The sequence below is a fragment of the Populus euphratica genome, unplaced genomic scaffold (genome assembly GCF_000495115.2).
Source record: "Populus euphratica unplaced genomic scaffold, PopEup_1.0 scaffold99.1, whole genome shotgun sequence".
Lineage (NCBI taxonomy): Eukaryota > Viridiplantae > Streptophyta > Magnoliopsida > Malpighiales > Salicaceae > Populus > Populus euphratica.
Genome location: NW_011499902.1, coordinates 1,137,277 through 1,156,588, shown reverse-complemented (window position 1 = coordinate 1,156,588; position 19,312 = coordinate 1,137,277). Strand labels below are relative to the sequence as shown.

Here is a 19,312-nt window from a genome sequence, read left to right as displayed (position 1 = left end):
AAAATACATTAGAAATCGAGAGCAAGAGTGATGCGAGTGCGACAGAGTTTGTTGAATTAAGAAGTGGTTTTTCCTCCGTTTCTCCTTATTGTAATTTGTATTTTCTCTCTCTGAAAATAATATCAATAAATCTATGAACATAGATAAATTGTATCTTATATGTTGTGTCTGGAAACAATCAAAGATCCTAACAGTCTACTCCCTAACAAAGTACTCATTTGGATAAAACATATTATATTTTAAATTACTCATTTGGATTGGAGTTCTGTTATGGAAGACAAAATGTTAAATAGAGAATTTTATAAATAAAGATAACATTTAGGTACCCAACTTATCCATTTTTAAATTATCTTTAGATTAATGTCTTGAATATTTCCCGAATAGAAGCAATAAAGGCAATTAGGATGAAAGAGATAGGTTGAAACATGAGATGAGACTACCATAATTTTTAGATTTATCAATATAATTTTTTATTAATATTTACACTCATAATCTATCGGTATAAATTTTTTTATGTTCTCACGAACAGAAATAATCAGTTAGAAAACTCTTGTCAGTGATTTGTGCTATGTCAGTGAATTCGTTGGTAATAATATTACCAATGGATTTATTGACAAAAAAAAAACAGCAAAAGAATTTTTGCATACTTCATTCTATTAGTATTTCAATCATGAATATAACATATCACTGAAACAAAAATTGTATGTCATTTCATTGGTTATTTTTTTTTACTTGTCAGTGACATAACCAAAAGATTTAAATCTTCTTTTAAATATAAGATTGTCAAAGTAATAAATAACCCGGCAAGACCGAGGTCAAACTATAGGGAGGTTAATTATATAAATTATAAATAATAATAATAAGAATAACAACAACAACAACAACAACAATAAGTTAAAGAGAACTTTGAAATTATAAGATTAATGTGAAGATTAAATAATAATAAAAATAAATGTCAAGATTAGAGAATCCACTAATGGAATTTCAAACAAGTATAGTGTTATAACCCATTTTTAGTCCCCTCACATGAAAAATAATAAAATACAAAAAAATATTATAAAAAAATATAAACAATGAAAAAATGGTGCCAAAACACCATAAAAATAGTCAAAATTTGGTTGAGGAGATTCAAAAATACAAAAATTAAAATCTGATAGTATTTTATTAACTGATAACAGCCATGTTGACAAAGAAAATTAAGTAAGAAAAGTCCAAAATCAGATGTTTATGGACTCAATTAAATTTTATTGAAGGTTTAATTGAATTTATAGAGAGTTTGATTGTAAGAAAAATTGATTTTAGAGTTAATCTGGGCTTCAATTAGAAGAAATTAAAGTTCTGGGTCAAATTATTATTTTTGAAAGTCAATTTGATCAAATCATGGGCTTAATTTCATAAATATTGAAGTTTAATGGCCAATTAGGGACTTAATTGAAGAAATCCAAAACCATGGACCAACATGGAAAAGACGCGTAAGTAGAGGGGATGGAATTAAAACCGGATCAAGGGCCTAATTGAAGAAATCAAAAGTTTATTACTCAATTAAGGGTCGAATTGCATAATTTCAAGACCAAGGATGAAAGTGAAAAAGGCGGCCAATTTTAGGGCTGCTGTTGGGTTTTTGGTAGGGATGCAATTGCATTGAATTTTAAATTAAAATTACAATTTAGGATTTGATTGAAAAAATTACAAATTGAGGATTAATGTGAAATTTAACACATTTTACCGCCTTTTTCTTTTAAATAAAACGACATGTTTTGTCCAAAACGGAGCCATTTCATACACTGTTCACTTAAAAAAAAAAAAAGGAAAGCTCAGGATGGGAAGAAGAAGAAGATTTTTTTTCTTATGTTCCACTGTTAGCTCTCTCTTAAAAAGACGCTGATAACCCACTTGCTTGCCACGCGGTGGAAGAAGGAAGGAGACGTACCCCTTGGGTAGTTTCAAGCAGCAGCATAGTGGCCGCCCTAGCCACATCTCCCTCCCCTGTTCTTGCCTATAAAAAGGGGAATGGGAAGAAAAACATAGAAAACAAAGAGAAGAGAGAGAGAGAAAGAGATAGAGGAGAGGGAAGAGAGAAGAGAATAGAAAGAAGAGAAAAGAGGAGAAGAAAAGGAAAGAAAAAGAAAAAAAGGACAGAAAAGAAGAAGCTAGTTACAAGGAAGAAGGAGGAGAAACTGTTGGTGATCATACCTCCGCCTCCAATGTCGCCACCACTCCAAGTAACCTCTCCACCTTTTTTGGCCTTCACTTCTTCCCTCGCCATGCAAGACGTGCACAGTGCACATTTGCGGGGGGGGAAGAAGCTAGTTACTGTGCTCATATATAGTAAATAGCTAAGGTGGGTTGGGTTGTGCCCATCCTATGTAATTGGGCGAGGTTTGGCCCAACCCATGTAATTGGGCTTGATCTAGCCCATTTCAAGAGAAAAAAATTAAAAATATTTGTTTTAGAATTTTTATAATTTTTTCACGTATTTTTTATATCATTTTGATTAATATCAAGCAATATTTTTATGTCATAAAAATATAAATCCGGTATTAAAATACCTGGTTTTCGTCAAAACTTCCAAAAATACAAAAAATTTTGAAAAAAAGAGAAAAATATTTTTGTGCATATGGCTAAGTGTCTCCAAGCTAAAAAATCATATTGTGTTTTTTCTATACACCAAAAATAATATTTTGGCTTTAATAATGAGTTTATTAAAGTCAAGAAAACATTGGCCAAAATTTCAAAAGCAACAAAAAATTTATTTTATTTGTCTTTTAGTATCCAAGGTACGACATTACATGTAATGCGTATTTTGAATATTTAATTTTTTTTTTAACAATAGAACAGTTAGGTTTTACTGCATTAAGATAAGAATCTCCTTATTATGGAGGGTTTGTCTTGAACCTTAGACAATCCAACAATTAGAAACCACAACATGACTTTAGATTTTAATAAACAAAATAATGTAGCATACTTAGGTAGGGCATATTTGGGGTGTTAATACCTTCTTTTTATGCAACCAGTTTTCGTGCTTGATCTTTGAGGTTAGTTAGGGTTCCTAGTAACCAGAATACTTTTCCGTGCTTGATCTTTGAGGCTAGTTAGGGTTCCTAGTAACCAGAATACTATGTGGCAACTCTCATTCCAATTTTTCACTGATAAGAGACAAGAATTCCTTATCTCTCCATATTTTGCTAGAAATATAGCATTCCATTTTTCCTAGAGAGTGGATGATCATATCGACGCCGTACACGTGCGATATATATTATAAACTCTTTTTATTACTCAACTCAAAACCACACATGAAGAAAATTCCAATCGGATTATAAATTATTAACATGATTACATTGGTTATCTCATTTGAATAATGCTAATACTTGTAAATATGGTCATGTATTCATGATTATAACTTATATTAACAACAAATTAAATTCCTTTCATAGTACAAATGTAGGTACGGTTGGGCTATGAAATAGCCAAGTATTTGTTTTACCAAGTATTATACAACATAAATCTAAATTAACAATTTAACAAGCAAAGTATTAAAAGTAAACAAGATAACAAATACAAAATATGTTAATATTAAACATTAAAGTTCATGTTGAGTTTATACTGTACTTATTCTTAAACCATTAGTGTAACCTGTACACATTGACATAATAAACTTTAACTAAAATAGTGAAAGAGAGAAACATAAATTAACAAGATAATAACATAAATAAGATATAAGTTAACTAAGTAAAGGATAGGAAATGAAAAGTATAAACAAGATATTAATGAAAGCAAAACTTAAGCATTACAAAAAAAATATTTAAAGAAAGAGAGCAGGATTATGATCTTGATCTGAAAATCAAGATGCTTAAATGCATGGCAAATGCCTTCTTTTATGTGCTAAAATTGAAAACTATTGATTTATTAACTAATTGTTGAGTGGATGACCACATCTTAACTTAGTGACAATTTTTATCTTCTTGTCTAAACAAAACATTATTGCTAACATCAGAATTTGAACACATTTATAAAAGTTCTAGAAAATTATCTCAGCTTTCCAACAAAAAAAAAATTGAGGTCATTTGAGTTTCTAAAACTCAAGATATGGGTTCAATATTGAATAGTGTCTGGGTTATAGGACAGATTCAGACTTCTCTATTGTTGCTAAAATTTGGACTTCCAAACAGCATAATTGAGTATACATTTCCATGAATATGTTAGGCCTATGTCTTAGATTTCTATCTATATAAACCAAATTGAAATCCAAGATCTACAACTTCATATATGATCCAATGACTGAATAGTGTTCCAGTTTGGACTGAACCAGCATTTCTTTTCTAAGCTTCACTCTTTCTTTGTTTTCTTAATTTTTATAGTTTAACTCATCAATCAATCCTTTGATTTATATGATAGGGCTGCATTTAAGATAAACATTTACCATTAATTAAAGTTATCTTATAGTATCAAAGTTATTATTATAAAATATGTTTTAGTTAAAGAGTTATTAATACTTCAAGTGCAAAATGTTGATATAATACCTTAATAAAAATACACTTTTAAGTACTAATCACATCCCTCAACCAACGTATTACTAGTCCCTAGTAATCAAAATGTTAAAATAAAAAAACAATTTACAAGTTCCACAAAGTAAGGCATTCATCGTTCAATTTCCATTAATCTATTCAAGTAAACAAACTCTTATTAAATTTATATATATCCTTTATACTTTTTTAACAATATATTAATAAACCATCCATTTCTACTCAATATATCAACACATAGTTATAGGGCTTTACTTGGACAAAAATAGAATTTTGTTCTGATGTTTAAGATTAACTTCCTTGGATTGGGATTATTATCTTTTTTTATAAATCTTTTTCTTTTTTTTTTCTTTTTTAATATATATATATATAGACACACATATATAACTTAAAACACAATGCATCTTTAACTTATGTAACGAGCTTTCGACTAATGACTTCCAAACCAGTTGGTCTAAGGGCATTAGGTGTTGAGACATCCCTACGAGCTTAGTAACTCTAGTTGCAGATATTGATATATAGATGGTGCAATGTTTGATTCCCTTAAGCTTTTATCCTTAACCCATGTAATAAACTTTGAACCAATAGTTCACAAGTCAACTGACTTTAGGGTATTAGGTGTTAAAACACCTCTTCGGGCTTAATTGCTTAGGTTGGGGAGGCTACGAAACTAAAATTATCTACGTTTTTATTATCATTACTATTATCAATTTGTTTTTGTTTTTGTTTTTGTTGTCTTTTTTTTATTTACAAATTATATACTATCCCTTTTCCTTAGTTTTTACCTTTAACAAAAGAACATAATTAATGTAATAATCAAATGTGCAACCCACAATCATATGTTAAAGTGTGTGTTTGAAAATAAAGGTTTAAGAATACTTGTTAAATAAGTGTATTAGCAGAACTAAGTGATAATAATGCTAAAGTTTATAAATCTAAATATTTTATGAGAAGTGTGTGATAGACTTTGTTATAAATATTGCTGTCTTTTTTTTATTTACAAATTATATACTATCCCTTTTCCTTAGTTTTTACCTTTAACAAAAGAACATAATTAATGTAATAATCAAATATGCAACCCACAATCATATGTTAAAGTGTGTGTTTGAAAATAAAGGTTTAAGAATACTTGTTAAATAAGTGTATTAGCAGAACTAAGTGATAATAATGCTAAAGTTTATAAATCTAAATATTTTATGAGAAGTGTGTGATAGACTTTGTTATAAATATTGCAAATACCATTGAAAAATATTTACCAAGATGCGTCTCAAGAGTCAATAAAATTTTGTCATCCTAATAACAATTTTGTTAAATGGTTTTAATAATAGCAAAAATAGAGTTTTTTTTTTATATCAACTACTACCCTTCCCCCTAACCAAAGCAAAACATTATCTTCAATGTCCTAAGGTAGAAAGATAGAGTCTAGAAGACATCACCTGAAACAGCAAACACTAACAAATCTAAAATACACTTAAACAAATATAAGAGATAACAAAACATAAAAATATTATGCTATAATAAAACCAAAAGAAACAAATTTTTACAAACCAAAACTCAAATCATGGTTGTGACTGTGGCTCACATCTTCCCTTGGTTTTATGTCCAAGAATGACTTAAATGCCCTCTATGGGTCGAGGATATCCAGTTTTTTTTTAAAACTAGCAAACAGAATCTTTTATAATTAGATTTCCAAGACTAAATCAATTATGTTCTTTATGAAAATAAGGTCACAATTCATGAATTGCATGATGCACATCTCCACTAGGATGCGTCTTAAGAGTTAATAGAAGATTATCTAAAGACTCTTTACTTAGACCATCCTTAATGAATTATATTTTATCTTCACAGTTTATAGATACAATTCTTAAAGAACAACATTATGTATTACAAGTCCAGCTGGCATATTGATGATAGACTTGCATTATTTTTGCATGATGTTTCTTTACAAAAGTGCTCTTACCTGTCTTAGACAAGTATTAAATAAAACAATTAGAAGACTCACTTGATAATCAGACCTTTGCTTCAATCACCTAACAAATATTTTCAGGAATTCTATGATTCATTAACAACCTTAGTCTTGCATACCCAGCTCGGTAAATTTTTATAATCGTATTTTGAGTCAAAATAGGAAAATACTTTTTTTAATTTTCAAGAGTTGTGTCTATTTTTTAGATGAGAAGTGGAAAAGGGATCCAAAGAGAAGGAACAAGAAATTGAACAAATATATACACAGATATCAGTTTTCATGGGAAATTGAAAGAATAGACTTAAGAGTCATAGAGTACCGTTATCCACCATTTGAACGAGGTGAGAGAGACTAGCAAAACAAGAGTCACACAAAAAAAAAACAAGAAAATAATGTGACAAAAAAAATAATCAACCTTTATCTATGTTGCTACCTAATTTTTAACCCATATTTTTGATAAATTCTCAGAAAAAATCAAAAACATTTTAATATATTTACATCATTTTTAGTATTTTCAACATCATCTCAGAAGAATTTAAATTTTCAAAAATATTTTAAATGCATTCAACTTTTAACGCATTAATTTTACAATCACTGATTTTTTTGTTGAGTCGACGTTGATATTGCTTGTTTTCAAAAAAATTCAAAAAAATCAAAATTAACAAAAAAAAGAAAAGAAAGGAAAAGTTCAAGGACTAGTTTGAAAACCTAGCAAATATTTAAATAGAAAATCAAAATTAACAAATAAAAGAAAAGAAAAGAAAGAAAAAGTTCAAGGACTAGTTTGAAAACCTAGCAAATATTTATACTATAAATATTGCTACAATAATATAGAAAATGGGGGGAGAAAAATATTGATGGACGGGAAAAAAAAATTGAGAGGCAGGGAGGTGGAGAAAAATGAACTGGTTGGAGATTACAAGGGGGAAGAAAACAAAAGAAAAAACCTAAGCTAAACCCTCTTATAAACAGCTGCGACCCTTGGCCTGAAAAAACGAGAGAGACATCCCTGTTTCCTCTCCTTCCCCCTTTGCCATTTCAGGATCTCCCCCCTAAACCAGTCGCCTCCAATTTCCTATTCTGGCCAAATCCACTCAGCTCACACACAGCTACCCCCCACTCTTTAAAAGAACAGAGCCCCTCCTTTTGCAACAAAACCAGAGTAGCCAGCTGCCCCTCTTGTTGGCAAAGTAGAGAACGGGAGAGCCTAGGGGCACCCCTGGAACCTTCCCCTTTCTCGGTCGTCCCTTTCCCTTTCATCAGATTTCCTTTCTTCCTGCCAGCCAAGAGTTGAGCTCCCTTAACCCAAACACAGCCGCCTCTTTTGACACCCATCGCCCCATCTCCTTCTTCACCTGAGAGCCCCTCTCTCTCAAGCTCTCTGATTTCCCTCTATCAAGCCACACAGCAACAGCAGGAGTCTCGTTCACAGCCTCCTCCCACCGAAGAACCCAGCGGTGGTCGAAAGCAGCGACACCCACACACATCGTCCCCTTCCTCATCCACCAACTCTCCTTTACACAGACCAGCCTCCAGCGCTCCTTTCATGGCCACCGCTAGATATACCAAGAGGAGCGAAAACCATCAACGTCTGGACCACAGCGGCGACACCTCCAACTCCGCTGCCACCTGAAACGGAGAAGAATGAGACAGTAAAGGAAAAGAACCGATCTATAGAGAGAAGCAAATCCAAAACGAAGAAGAAGAGAAAGAGGAGCAGATCTGTAAAGGAAAGAAAAATTAAAACCGACTACCATTTATGTGTTTTTTTTTGTTGTTGCAGGTGACGGAGACCCTCATCGCCGGCGTAGGAAGACAGAGGAGAAGAAGCCGATCTTTGACTACCTGGTTTCTCAATTGCTTTCGCGGCGGTGCGCGAATCCACGCGCTGCCAGTGGCGATGGCGTGTGGAGGAGACGCGCACCACTGTTCATGCTCACCAGAATGTTCCCCAACACTGTTAGGGATTTTTAGGGGTTGTTCTATAATTTTTAAATTGTTTAATATAATATTTGTTTAGTTTGAATTTTTGTTTGTATTTTGTAAATATGAAAAAAAAAGAAAAAGAAAAGAAAAATATAGTAATAGTGTATACGTGTATTTGTATTTGTTTTATTCTTTTTATTTATGATGAAATTGCAGAGAATAAAAAAGAATTTAATATTTTGATTTGCTTATGGTTAAGAATTATGAACTTACATGTAAGTTGTATTTTTAATATCCAATGAAAAGACAATTATTAAAACTTCTTTAACACATTAAAGTCACGAAGCAGCTTACCTTAGGTAGGATGTGTTAGGGGTGCTAATATTTTCTGTAATCACAATCAGTTCTTTAGCCGTGTATTTCTGGCAAGACCAGTATATCCAGATTTTCTAGTAGCCTTCAATAAATTACTAGGTGATGACTCCAACGAACCAATCAACTGCAATCAATCAATGCATAACGAATGAGAAATCTCCGAATTGTCGCGCGGGGGACGTGCGACAAAATGGCGACTCCACTAGGGAAAGGTATTGTTTTCTAATATTATTGGACTAAGCTTTGTGTTTTGATGTGTTCAAGTTTTTTTCGGGTTTTGTTTTATTTTATTTATGTTTTATTCATACATTGTATAGAATTCTCTCACGCATCACAAGCTTTGATTTTTTAAAACACACACAAGCTTTAGGTTAGGTGAGAGACTAACAGCTTGCCGTATGACTTAAGTCAAGGTTTAAGCTTGTTTAAACCCCAACTTTTTGTTGAGTGCCTAAACTGGTAATAATTGGTACACGTGCCAACCCATTATTTATTGGGCCCCTATATTGCCTTCAAGAGGGTGATCCTAGGACAACAAGAGACTCTTTTTAGAGATCAAGTACTAAACCTACCCTTGGTCTCACGTAAAAAGTTTAGAACCTGTCTTTAGAATGTATGCTCCGTACATATTTGTTTTGCATCTGAGCAAAACTTTCTTGAAGCAACTTGAATTCAGGACTTACAGGGGATATAATGGTCATCACTTAAGAAATTTTTATTTGTAGAGTTTAAGCAAGAATAAAAATTATTGTCTCATCATGCAAGAGTTATGACCATATGTCACCCCTCGAAGGGCAAGTTCATCATGTAGATTACATGTCATGCATGTATCATACATGCACCGAGATGAAAAATAGGTCCCCATCCGAGCTTTGCTACACCTGATTGAATAAAGATGATGGGAAATGAAGAAAAGGGTCAAAGAGAGGCTGATTGTTAAAAGGAAGTTGAGAGCATCAAAGATGGAGTAGCTAGACTCAGATCTGTCTAAATAAGTATAGAGTATCAAATGGAAAGGGAATGTCTGCACAGTTTTCTGTGGGAACACTATTTGTCCATGTCCATTTGAAGTTGCACCTCTTCTTTTTCAGTCATTAACAATAGCAGCAATGCCTTCAGTCATCAACTAATGACGACCTTTGTCCTTGTTCAACACTAGTAGTCATTCAAAACCTTCATATCTTTTAAGAGCACCCAATACCTGCTAGCGTTCTATGCTTAATATGTTGGCCTTTTTTCTAATTATCTCCATTGTGAACATCATTCCGATCCAGCAACATAAGATGTGGGTCTAAAAATAAATGATGATTTTACGTTGGACTTCAACATAGTAAAGCTCTCTCTATAGAGATCTGTTTTTGGCTCTGCAAGTGGAAAATACAAGAAAGGATGTAATAGTTTCAGAAGCTATGAAAATTTACACCACCAGTTTTAGCACTGAAACACGATAGTATGCAGAAGAGCCAGACCTAGTCTGAAAAATAGAGCAAGCATTGAATTTCAATATAGCAGAGCTCTCTTTATAAAGATTTGTTTGTGGATCTACAAGGGGAGAATCTAAGAAGGAATGTAGTCGTTTCAGGTCATCTATAATTTTCTCCAACTTGTGTCAGCAATAAAACACAAAAGTTGGGAGAAGAGACAGACCTGGGTTGAAAAACAAGAAGAAGACTGAAACTTCAATTGAGTAGAACTTCCTCTACATGTTTTTGTTTGTTGCACCGTCAGTGAGGAATCAAAGAGGAAATAGAGGAATTTCAGAATTAACAGGTTCTCCCCCAATAAAGACAGTGCGTGATTTCACACCTCAGTAGTGGCAGTGCTGCATGTTTCTATATGCTGCCAAGATTACCTAGTTGTTGGAAGGTTTCCAGCAATCCTCAAACAACCACAACAACATTGGAAGATTCAAATTATGTTGTGAAGATTGTTGAAAGAATTGGAAGAGTTATAGGAAAGATTGAAGGTTCTTTTAGGGATTCTAGAACTGTGAAGAGAGTTGAATTAGAAGATGACTCTTAATTGAGAAACCTCAGTTATTTTGCCTAGTCAGGTCTTATTATAACATCAACTGCTCAAATGTCTTTGCCAAGATTGACATTCCTCTACCACTTAAGTTTGCCTACCTACATTTGCCAAATTCCAAACTTGTTGCCCTAACTTTGACAAATTACATGCAACCACTATGGTATAATTCAGACGAGATGTGAATATCATGATGGGTTCCTGAACCATTTTAGTTGAATAGATGTAAGAGTTTTAAGAATCGAGCTGGGTTTGTGAAAGATGATGTCATCAATCAGTTTTTATTACCAAAACATCCTCAAAATGACAAATGATCGCAATTGTTTGGCAAAACACAGATATTGCTAAAGAAGTTGATCCAAGAAGGGTGTTGACCTGTCAAATCATTTTTGTTATAGATTTTGTCATTCTACATTTTGTTTTGAGATCACATCTCATCCTTCAACAAAACATATCTTTTCTTTGTCTCTTTGTTGTTATGAAATATGAGATGTTTCTTTCAAATGGTATTTTGACAAAATATTTTGATCAAACTCCAACTTGCAAAATTAAGATTAATCAATCCTGAAGATTAAAAGTATTTTGATTGCAGAAATGACTCAATGCTTGAAAATGACATAAGGTGACTAAACAATTTTGAACTCATACCTCCTGAAACTGAACCACCCACCATGTAGCTAAGTTTTAACAGTATGCATAATAACATGTAGTGGATTCAGTAGCTATGGACTCGTGAATCATTGACTCTTACAAGTCTTAATCATTACGCTGGACGAGGTCAAAATTTATCGGTTCTAACCGAACTTACTTGAAATGAGAAAAGGCCATTTTTGTTGTCCCTTCACTTTCTAAAGGTTGTATCCATTGTAGTCCCATTTTAAGCTAGACAGATTTCTTTTCAAAAAAAAACCTTGACTAGGATCACACCCCACACTACGGGCAATGAGAGATGTGTTATTGGGAAGAATGAAGACATTGATATAATTAATGGACAAAGGGGAAGGCTTAGAATAAAAGTCCAATTATTGAGAAAGGGCTAGAAAAGCCATAGAATGAGGGTCATCTAAGAGAACCTTGAAGAAGGCTATGAGAGAGCAAAAAAAAAAAAAAATGGAATGGAATGAGAATCCCTATCAATTCTAAGAAGGGCAAAAGAGGTTTGAATTGAAGAAAGAAACAACAAATGCTAAAAGTAAAAAAAAATCAAGCAGAATATAATGAGAATGTATATCAATTCTAAGAAGGGCAAAAGAAGTTTCAATTGAAGAAAGACACAGCAAATGCCAAAAAAATCGAGCTGCATATCTTTTACTGTATTTAGGATAAAGCCTTTCGTGTCTTTAAAAACATTAGATTGGTTATTCATTACAAAAAAAGTTGGATTTGCATTATAATCTATGTTAAGAGAATTCTGATATTCGAAAATAACAAGGTTATATGTCACTTTCTCTACTATGACAATAAGAGAAAGCGAGTTGATGAATAGTTGATGTTGATCCTAGGTCTTTGAAACCCTCAAAGATCTTTTGAGCCTGTGAATTTCCTTTTTTTCATAAGCCATGAACTATAGCCTACATTACATGCTTTTAAAAGCCCTTTTTGATCAAGTAAGCAATTTGAATCAATAAATGGCGCTTTCAAAACTTGAAGAGCTTTTCCATAAGGGTCGTGACTTCATGAATCAAGCTACTGATTATTATGCATGCTAGTAAAATTGGTGCTAAAAAAGGAAAAAAACTCCCTTGAGGAATCCTCAAGTTTTGACTTGAGCCTTTTGTTTCTTGAAATTCACAGAAGGTCACCTCATCGCAGACCATCAAAAAATATACCCAAGATCAAAGATTAAAACTGACATAAAGAACCATGAAAAAAGTCATTTTAATCTTACAATGGGTCAGTTCTATTTTTGAAATATAAGACAATCAAAGGACTATATTGAATAGCATGTGTTGGATCTTTAACCGAAGAAGCTTAATTTTCAAAAGATCTTTTCCAAAGTTAATATCTCTCAGATTTCATTTCAACAATTAGACTTGAATAGACATGATCTTTGAAAGATGAGATTTGATTCTAGAACAAGATTGTCAAACAAAGAAGAACGTTGTTTGAGTTTGTGAAATCCTTGACATAAAATGATATCAACTCTTCTTAACACTCCTTGAAAAGTTAAGACACCTTAGGGCAATACAGTGGACTCTGAGAAGAAAAACAAACAGTATTTAGCTCAGCTAGGGGGCAAAGCAAAATCAGATGATGAGTCGTCAAAGTCCATCAAAGTTATGTTTAGCATCTGACAATGACAAAGAAAAAACTTTTTGAGTATAGACAGATGAACGAGCATTCAAATCATCACTAGGGGCAATGTTCAAAAACAATCCCAGCAGTAATTGATGAGCAGCGTTACACTTAAAGGATATCTTTATATCTTCATCTTGGTTTACAATCTCTAATATGGCTATGATTTTTTAACAATGTTATCGCATAGTTACATTTGAATGAATGTTAGAAGGATGCACCCACCAAGACTGACTGTGGGACCATTTATTTTGAAGCAAAGACACACTTCATCGCATGAATATAGTTGATAACATGAACATCATTAATGATATCAATGTATTTCTCTTCATGATCTGATTGACAAGTTGAGAGGAATCCATGGAGAAGAATATTGAGCTTACAATGATGAGCTTTTTACTACAAAGTATGAGATGCATATCTGGATAACTTGGCAGTTCCATGAAGGCTGATGATAACATACTTGAAGAGTATTGTTTCAATTGGAGGCAAGTTCATGACTGATTAATAATCTTGATGGGCGTTGGCAAGAGGCCCACGGTTAATCAAAAGATAATTCTTAGAAGAATCCAGGAGAGAAAATCCTTCATAATGAATCAAGCAACACCACACTTGGGAGTAGAGTCAAGCTTGATGAACAACGAGAGTAGTAACCATCGAAGACAGCCTAAGATAGGCACTGCATTTACAGCTGAGTGATGGTTATCAGATGAATAAGCCAACGCATGGAAAGAACAAAGAAAGCTTTGGAAAGCAAACAAAGGCACCCTATGACGATGGATCATCAAAGAGGGGGGGACCTATATTTCTCAAGTACGTGTACATGCATATTGATCATAATGCATTGTTTTTAGCATTGTCATATCGGTGTTTCATCATCACTTTTTAAGTAGTGCATTTTTAACCCTACCTCATTTTGAGTGTGCCTTTGTGCCCTCACTTCTTTTCGAGTGCACCTTTGAGTCACCATTTTCTTGGGTTATGTGTTTTTAACCCTACCTCATTTTGAGTGTACCTTTGTGCCCTCACTTCTTTTTAAGTGCGCCTTTGAGCCACCATAATCTCAGGTAGTGCGTTCTCTAACCCTACCTCATTTTGAGTGCGCCTTTAAGCCCTCACTCTCAAGTAGTGTGTTTTTTAACCCTACCTCCTTTCAAGTGTGCCTTCGAGCCCTCATCTCCTTCCGAGTGTGCCTTTGAGCCACCACTTCTTAGGTAGTGTGTTTTCTAACCCTACCTCCTTCTGAGTGGCCTTTGAGCCACCATCTCTTGGGTAGTGCGTTTTCTAACCCTACCTCATTTCAAGTGAGCCTTTGAGCCATCATCATCTTGTTATGGGTAGGTCACCCATTATAATGAGACCGCTTTTCATTTTTTCTGGGTAGGTCACCCATTACAATGAGACCACTTCATATTTTTTCCATTTCCTATCTAAGTAGGTCACCCATAATAATGAGACCATTTTTTAAAAAAAATCTTTGCATTTTCCTAGGTAGGTCACCCATAACAATGAGACCACCCTTCATCTTCCATTTGGGTAAGTCGCCCATTGTAATGATACCACCTTTCATCTTCCATTTGAGTAGGTCACCCATCATAATGAGACCACCACCTTCATTTGGGTAGGTCACCCATCATAATGAGACCATTATCTTTCATTTAGGTAGGTCACCCATCACAATGAGACCATCATTTCATTTGGGTAGGTCACCCATCATAATGAGACCATCATCTTTTTTGGGTAGGTCACCCATCATAATGAGACCATCATCTTTTTTGGGTAGGTCACCCATCATAATGAGACCATTATTTTTTCCATCTAGGTAGGTCACCCGTCATAATGAGACCATCTTCCATTTAGGTAAATCACCCATTATAATGAGACCACCTTTTATTTATTTATTTTTGCAGGTCACCCATCATAATTAGACCATCATTTTTTCTACTTGGGTAGGTCACCCATCATAATGAGATCATCATCTTTTTTTGGGTAGGTCACCCATCAATGAGACCATCTTGCATTTAGGTAGGTCGACCATTATAATAAGATCACACACACATCTTTGTATAAGTTCTGGTTAAAAGAGATCGTCAGATGGGATCTCAGGTTAGCCCAACCACACACAAAGTTTTAGCTTTGGTTAAAGGGAATTGCCAGATGGGATTCTAGGTTAACCGAGCTACACGTCGATTTTGGTTCTAGTTAAAGGAGATCGTCAGATGAGATCTCAAGTTAACCCAATCAAAAGGGTCGGTTGCCCATAAAAATAGATATGAGGGCAAGTCACCCCTGAAAATAGATCAGCGTGAGTATGTGTGGGCCGGTCACCTCTGAAAATAGACCCGCATGAGTATGAGTATGTGTGGGTAAGTATTCCATGAAAATAGACTAGTGAGAATATATGTGGGCAGGTCGCCCGTGAAAATAGACCAATGTGAGTATGTGTTGGGGAGGTTGCCCTTGAAAATAGACCACAATGAGTACGTTTGGGCAGGTCGCCCGTGAAAATAGACTAGAGTGAGTATATGTAGGCCGGTCTCCCTTGAAAATAGATCCGTATGAGTATATGTGAGTAGGTCGCCCCTGAAAGTAAACTAGTGTGAGTGTGTGGGCAGGTCGCCCTTGCAAAGGGACCAATTTTTCCTCAAAATGGGTAGGTCACCCAAGATAGTGAGACCATTTTCTTTTAAAAAGTGAAGTCCTGTGCTAAGTGGATCACTTAATAAGCTAGGAAGACCTTTTGTTTTCTTTACAAGCTTCTTATGCAAAACATTGAGGAATTTTTGCTTCATAAGTATTGTAAAGAGGGGGCATCTGTTGCTACCCAATTTTTTACCCACATTTTTGATAAATTCTCAGAAAAAATCAAAAATAGTAAAAAATAATGAAAAACCCCAAAAAATATATTTTGATACATTTGTATCATTTTTAGCATTTTCAACATCATCTTTGAAAAATTTAAATTTTCAAAGGTATTTCAAACGCATTCAACTTTTAACATGTAAATTTTATAATTACTGATTTTTCTTGTTGAGTCGACGTTGATATTACTCGCTTTAAAAATATATATAAAAAAAGAGAAAATCAAAATTAACAAAATTATATAAAAAAAAGAGAAAATCAAAATTAACAAAAAAAAAAAGAACGAAAAAGTTGAGGGACTAGTTTGAAAACCTAGCAAATATTTATACTATAAATATTGCTACAATAATATAGAAAAGGGGGGGAGAAAAATATTGACGGACGGGAAAAAAAAATTAAGAGGCAGGGAGGCGAAGAAAAATGAACTAGCTGAGGATTACAAGGGGGAAGAAAACAACAGAAAAAATCTAAGCTAAACCCTCTCATAAACAACCGCGACCCCTGGCCTGAAAAAACAAGAGAGACGTCCCCGTTTCCTCTCCTTTCCCTTTTGCCATTTCAGGATCTCCCTCCTAAACCAACCGCCTCCAATTTCCTGTTCTGGCCAAATCCACTCAGCTCACACACAGCTGCCATCATCTCACACACAACTGCCCCCCTCTCTTTGAAAGAATAGAGCCCCTCCTTTTGCAACAAAACCAGAGCAGCTAGCTGCCCCTCTTGTTGGCAAAGAAGAGAACGGGAGAGCCATGGGGCGCCGTTGGAACCTTCCCCTCTCTCAGCCGTCCCTTTCCCCTTCATCAGATTTCCTTTCTTCCTACCAGCCAAGAGTTGAGCTCCCTCAGCCCAAACACAGCCGCCTCTCCTGACACCCATCTCCTTCTTCACCCCGAGAGCCCCTCTCTTTGAAGCTCTCTGATTTCCCTCCATCAAGCCACACAGCAGCAGCAGGAGTCCCGTTCACAGCCTCCTCCCACCAAAGAACCCAGCAGCGGCCGACAACAGCGGCACCCACAGACATCGTCCCCTTCCTCATCCACCAACTCTCCTTTACACAGACCGGCACCCGGTGCTTCTTCCATGGCCGCCGCCAGATATACCAAGAGGAGAGAAAACCATCAACGTCTGGGCCACAACGACAACGCCTCCAACTCCGCTGCCACCTGAAACAGAGAAGAATGAGACAGCAAAGGAAAATAACTGATCTGTAGAGAGAAGCAGATCCGAAACGAAAAAGAAGAGAAAGAGGAGCAGATCTGTAAAGGAAAGAAAAATTAAAACCGACTGCCATTTCTGTGTTTTTTTTGGTTGTTGCAGGTGACAGTGACCCTCACCGCCGGCGTAGGAAGATAGAGGAGAAGAAGCCGACCTTTGACTGCTTGTTTCCCGGTTGCTTTCGCGGCGGCGCGCGAATCCACGCGCTGCCAGTGGCGATGGCACATGGAGGAGACACACACCACTGTTCATGCTCACCAGAATGTTCCCCAACACTGTTAGGGATTTTTAGGGGCTGTTCTGTAATTTTTAAATTGTTTAATGTAATATTTGTTTAGTTTGAATTTTTGTTTGTATTTTGTAAATATAAAAAAAAAGGAAAAATAAAAGAAAAGAAACAAAAATATAGTAATAGTGTATATGTGTATTTGTATTTGATTTATTCTTTTTATTTATGATAAAATTGAAGAGAATAAAGAAGAATTTAATATTTTAATTTGCTCATGGTTAAGAATAATAAATTTACACGTAAGTCGTATTTTTTATATCTGATGAAAAGATAATTATTAAAATTTCTTTAACACATCAAAGTCACAAAGCAGCTTATTTTGGATGGGGTGTGTTAGGGGTGCTAATACCTTTTCTAATCATAATCAGTTCCTTACCTGTGTATTTCTGACAATACTAGTACACCTGGGTTTCCTAGTAGCCTTCAATAAATTACTAGGTGACGATTCCAATGAACCAATTAACAGCAATCAATTAACGCATAATGAATGAGAAATCATCGAATTGCTGCACGAGGGATGTGCGACAATCTATAAGATCATTTCAAATCAATAGATTAATTTTCACTAGAAAAATTGTTAAAGTAAGCTTCTAATCGATGTCCATTTACCTTAAAAACATTATCATTCTTAGGATTTTTAATATCAAAGGCCCTATAAGGATACACATGTTTGACAATAAATGGATCGCTCTATCTTTATCTTAGCTTTCTAGAAAATAAATGGAGTCGAGAATTATAAAGCAAAACTTTTTAACCAGTATCAACTTTTTGACAATTTTCATAAGTTTTGTAGAATACATGTTGTTCTTGAACATGGTGAGTCAATAAAATTCATTTTGTAAGATTTTTGCTATCATTTTTTTTATGAGAAATGATTCTCATATGCCTTAAAATGACAAAGTTTGATAACACTACTTTCCTCAGTATCCGCAATACATTTTTGAAATATTTGATTAGAACCATATTTGAATAAATAGGGGTCATCCCAATAAAAGTTCTTCATTTCGTTCAAAAACTTTCTTTTATCTTAGGTATTCCAAAGAGCTAGCAAATCTTCTGAAGCATGAAAATTGATATTTTTAACAAACCAAGGCATTGAACTAAGAGAAAGTAAGGATTCGTCAGGAAAGTAATCATCGATTAGTGTGATGCCATTTATCGAATCTATTGTCAATCTTGACAAATAATTTGTATCAACATTTTTGGTGTCTTTCTTGTCCTTGATTTCTTCCTGAGAACAAATCTTTTGCAATTCTTCAGATTCATCAAACTTAGTTTTACTCAAGGTAGATTCAACTTGATCATAAACTAATTCTTCAATAAAATCTACTTCTTATAAATCATTATCATCTCTAGGTTGGTTGCACATGTTGAAAATATTTATCTTTAATGTCATGTTTTTAAATGATAGCTTTATCAGTCCATTCCTACAATTAATTAATACATTAGAAGTTGCAAGAAATAGACGTCCTAAAATAACAATAAATGAATTATATGCTTCAACAGGTTGTGTGTTCAAGATAATAAAATTCATAGGATAAATGAATTTATCGACTTGTACTAACATATCTTCAACTATTCCTCTAAACACTTTTACAGATTTATCAGCAAGTAAACAAAAGTTGGTTTTAACTCGCCTAGATTGAGACTTTGAAAAATTGAATATGAAAGTAAATTCACATTAGCTCCAAGATCAAGTAAAGCTTTTTTAATTTTATGTTCTCTAATAAAGCAAGAAATGTAGGACAACCAAGATCTTTATATTTCAAAGCATTATTTTTCTAAAGAATGGCACTTGTTCGGCTAAAAAGGTTTTTTTTTTTTTTACATTCAGTT

General features: G+C 34.2%; 1 protein-coding gene across 2 annotated transcripts; it reads right to left on the bottom strand.

Annotated features, from left to right (window-relative positions):
• Positions 1-7,329: 7,329 nt before the first annotated feature.
• Positions 7,330-17,516, bottom strand: LOC105133048 (uncharacterized). 2 transcript variants are annotated; one of them, XM_011036848.1, is made up of 2 exons: positions 16,849-17,516; positions 7,330-7,832 (listed from the first exon to the last, which is right to left on the bottom strand). In XM_011036848.1, the coding sequence occupies exons 1-2, from the start codon at positions 17,261-17,263 to the stop codon at positions 7,528-7,530; spliced, it is 720 nt and encodes a 239-aa protein (XP_011035150.1). In that variant the 5' UTR covers positions 17,264-17,516; the 3' UTR covers positions 7,330-7,527. The 2 variants fall into 2 exon arrangements, with proteins under 2 accessions (XP_011035150.1, XP_011035152.1); XM_011036850.1 differs by lacking the exon at positions 7,330-7,832 and adding an exon at positions 16,473-16,688 and having other exon boundaries at positions 16,845-17,516.
• Positions 17,517-19,312: the final 1,796 nt, after the last annotated feature.

Excerpts from the sequence above, each read along its gene's own strand:
- LOC105133048 (XM_011036848.1), bottom strand. The coding sequence starts at position 17,263 with ATGGCAGTCGGTTTTAATTTTTCTTTCCTTTACAGATCTGCTCCTCTT. Across the intron at positions 7,833-16,848 it reads CTCTCGGGGTGAAGAAGGAG|ATGGGGCGATGGGTGTCAAA; the intron begins ATGGGTGTCAGG and ends GTGAAGAAGGAG.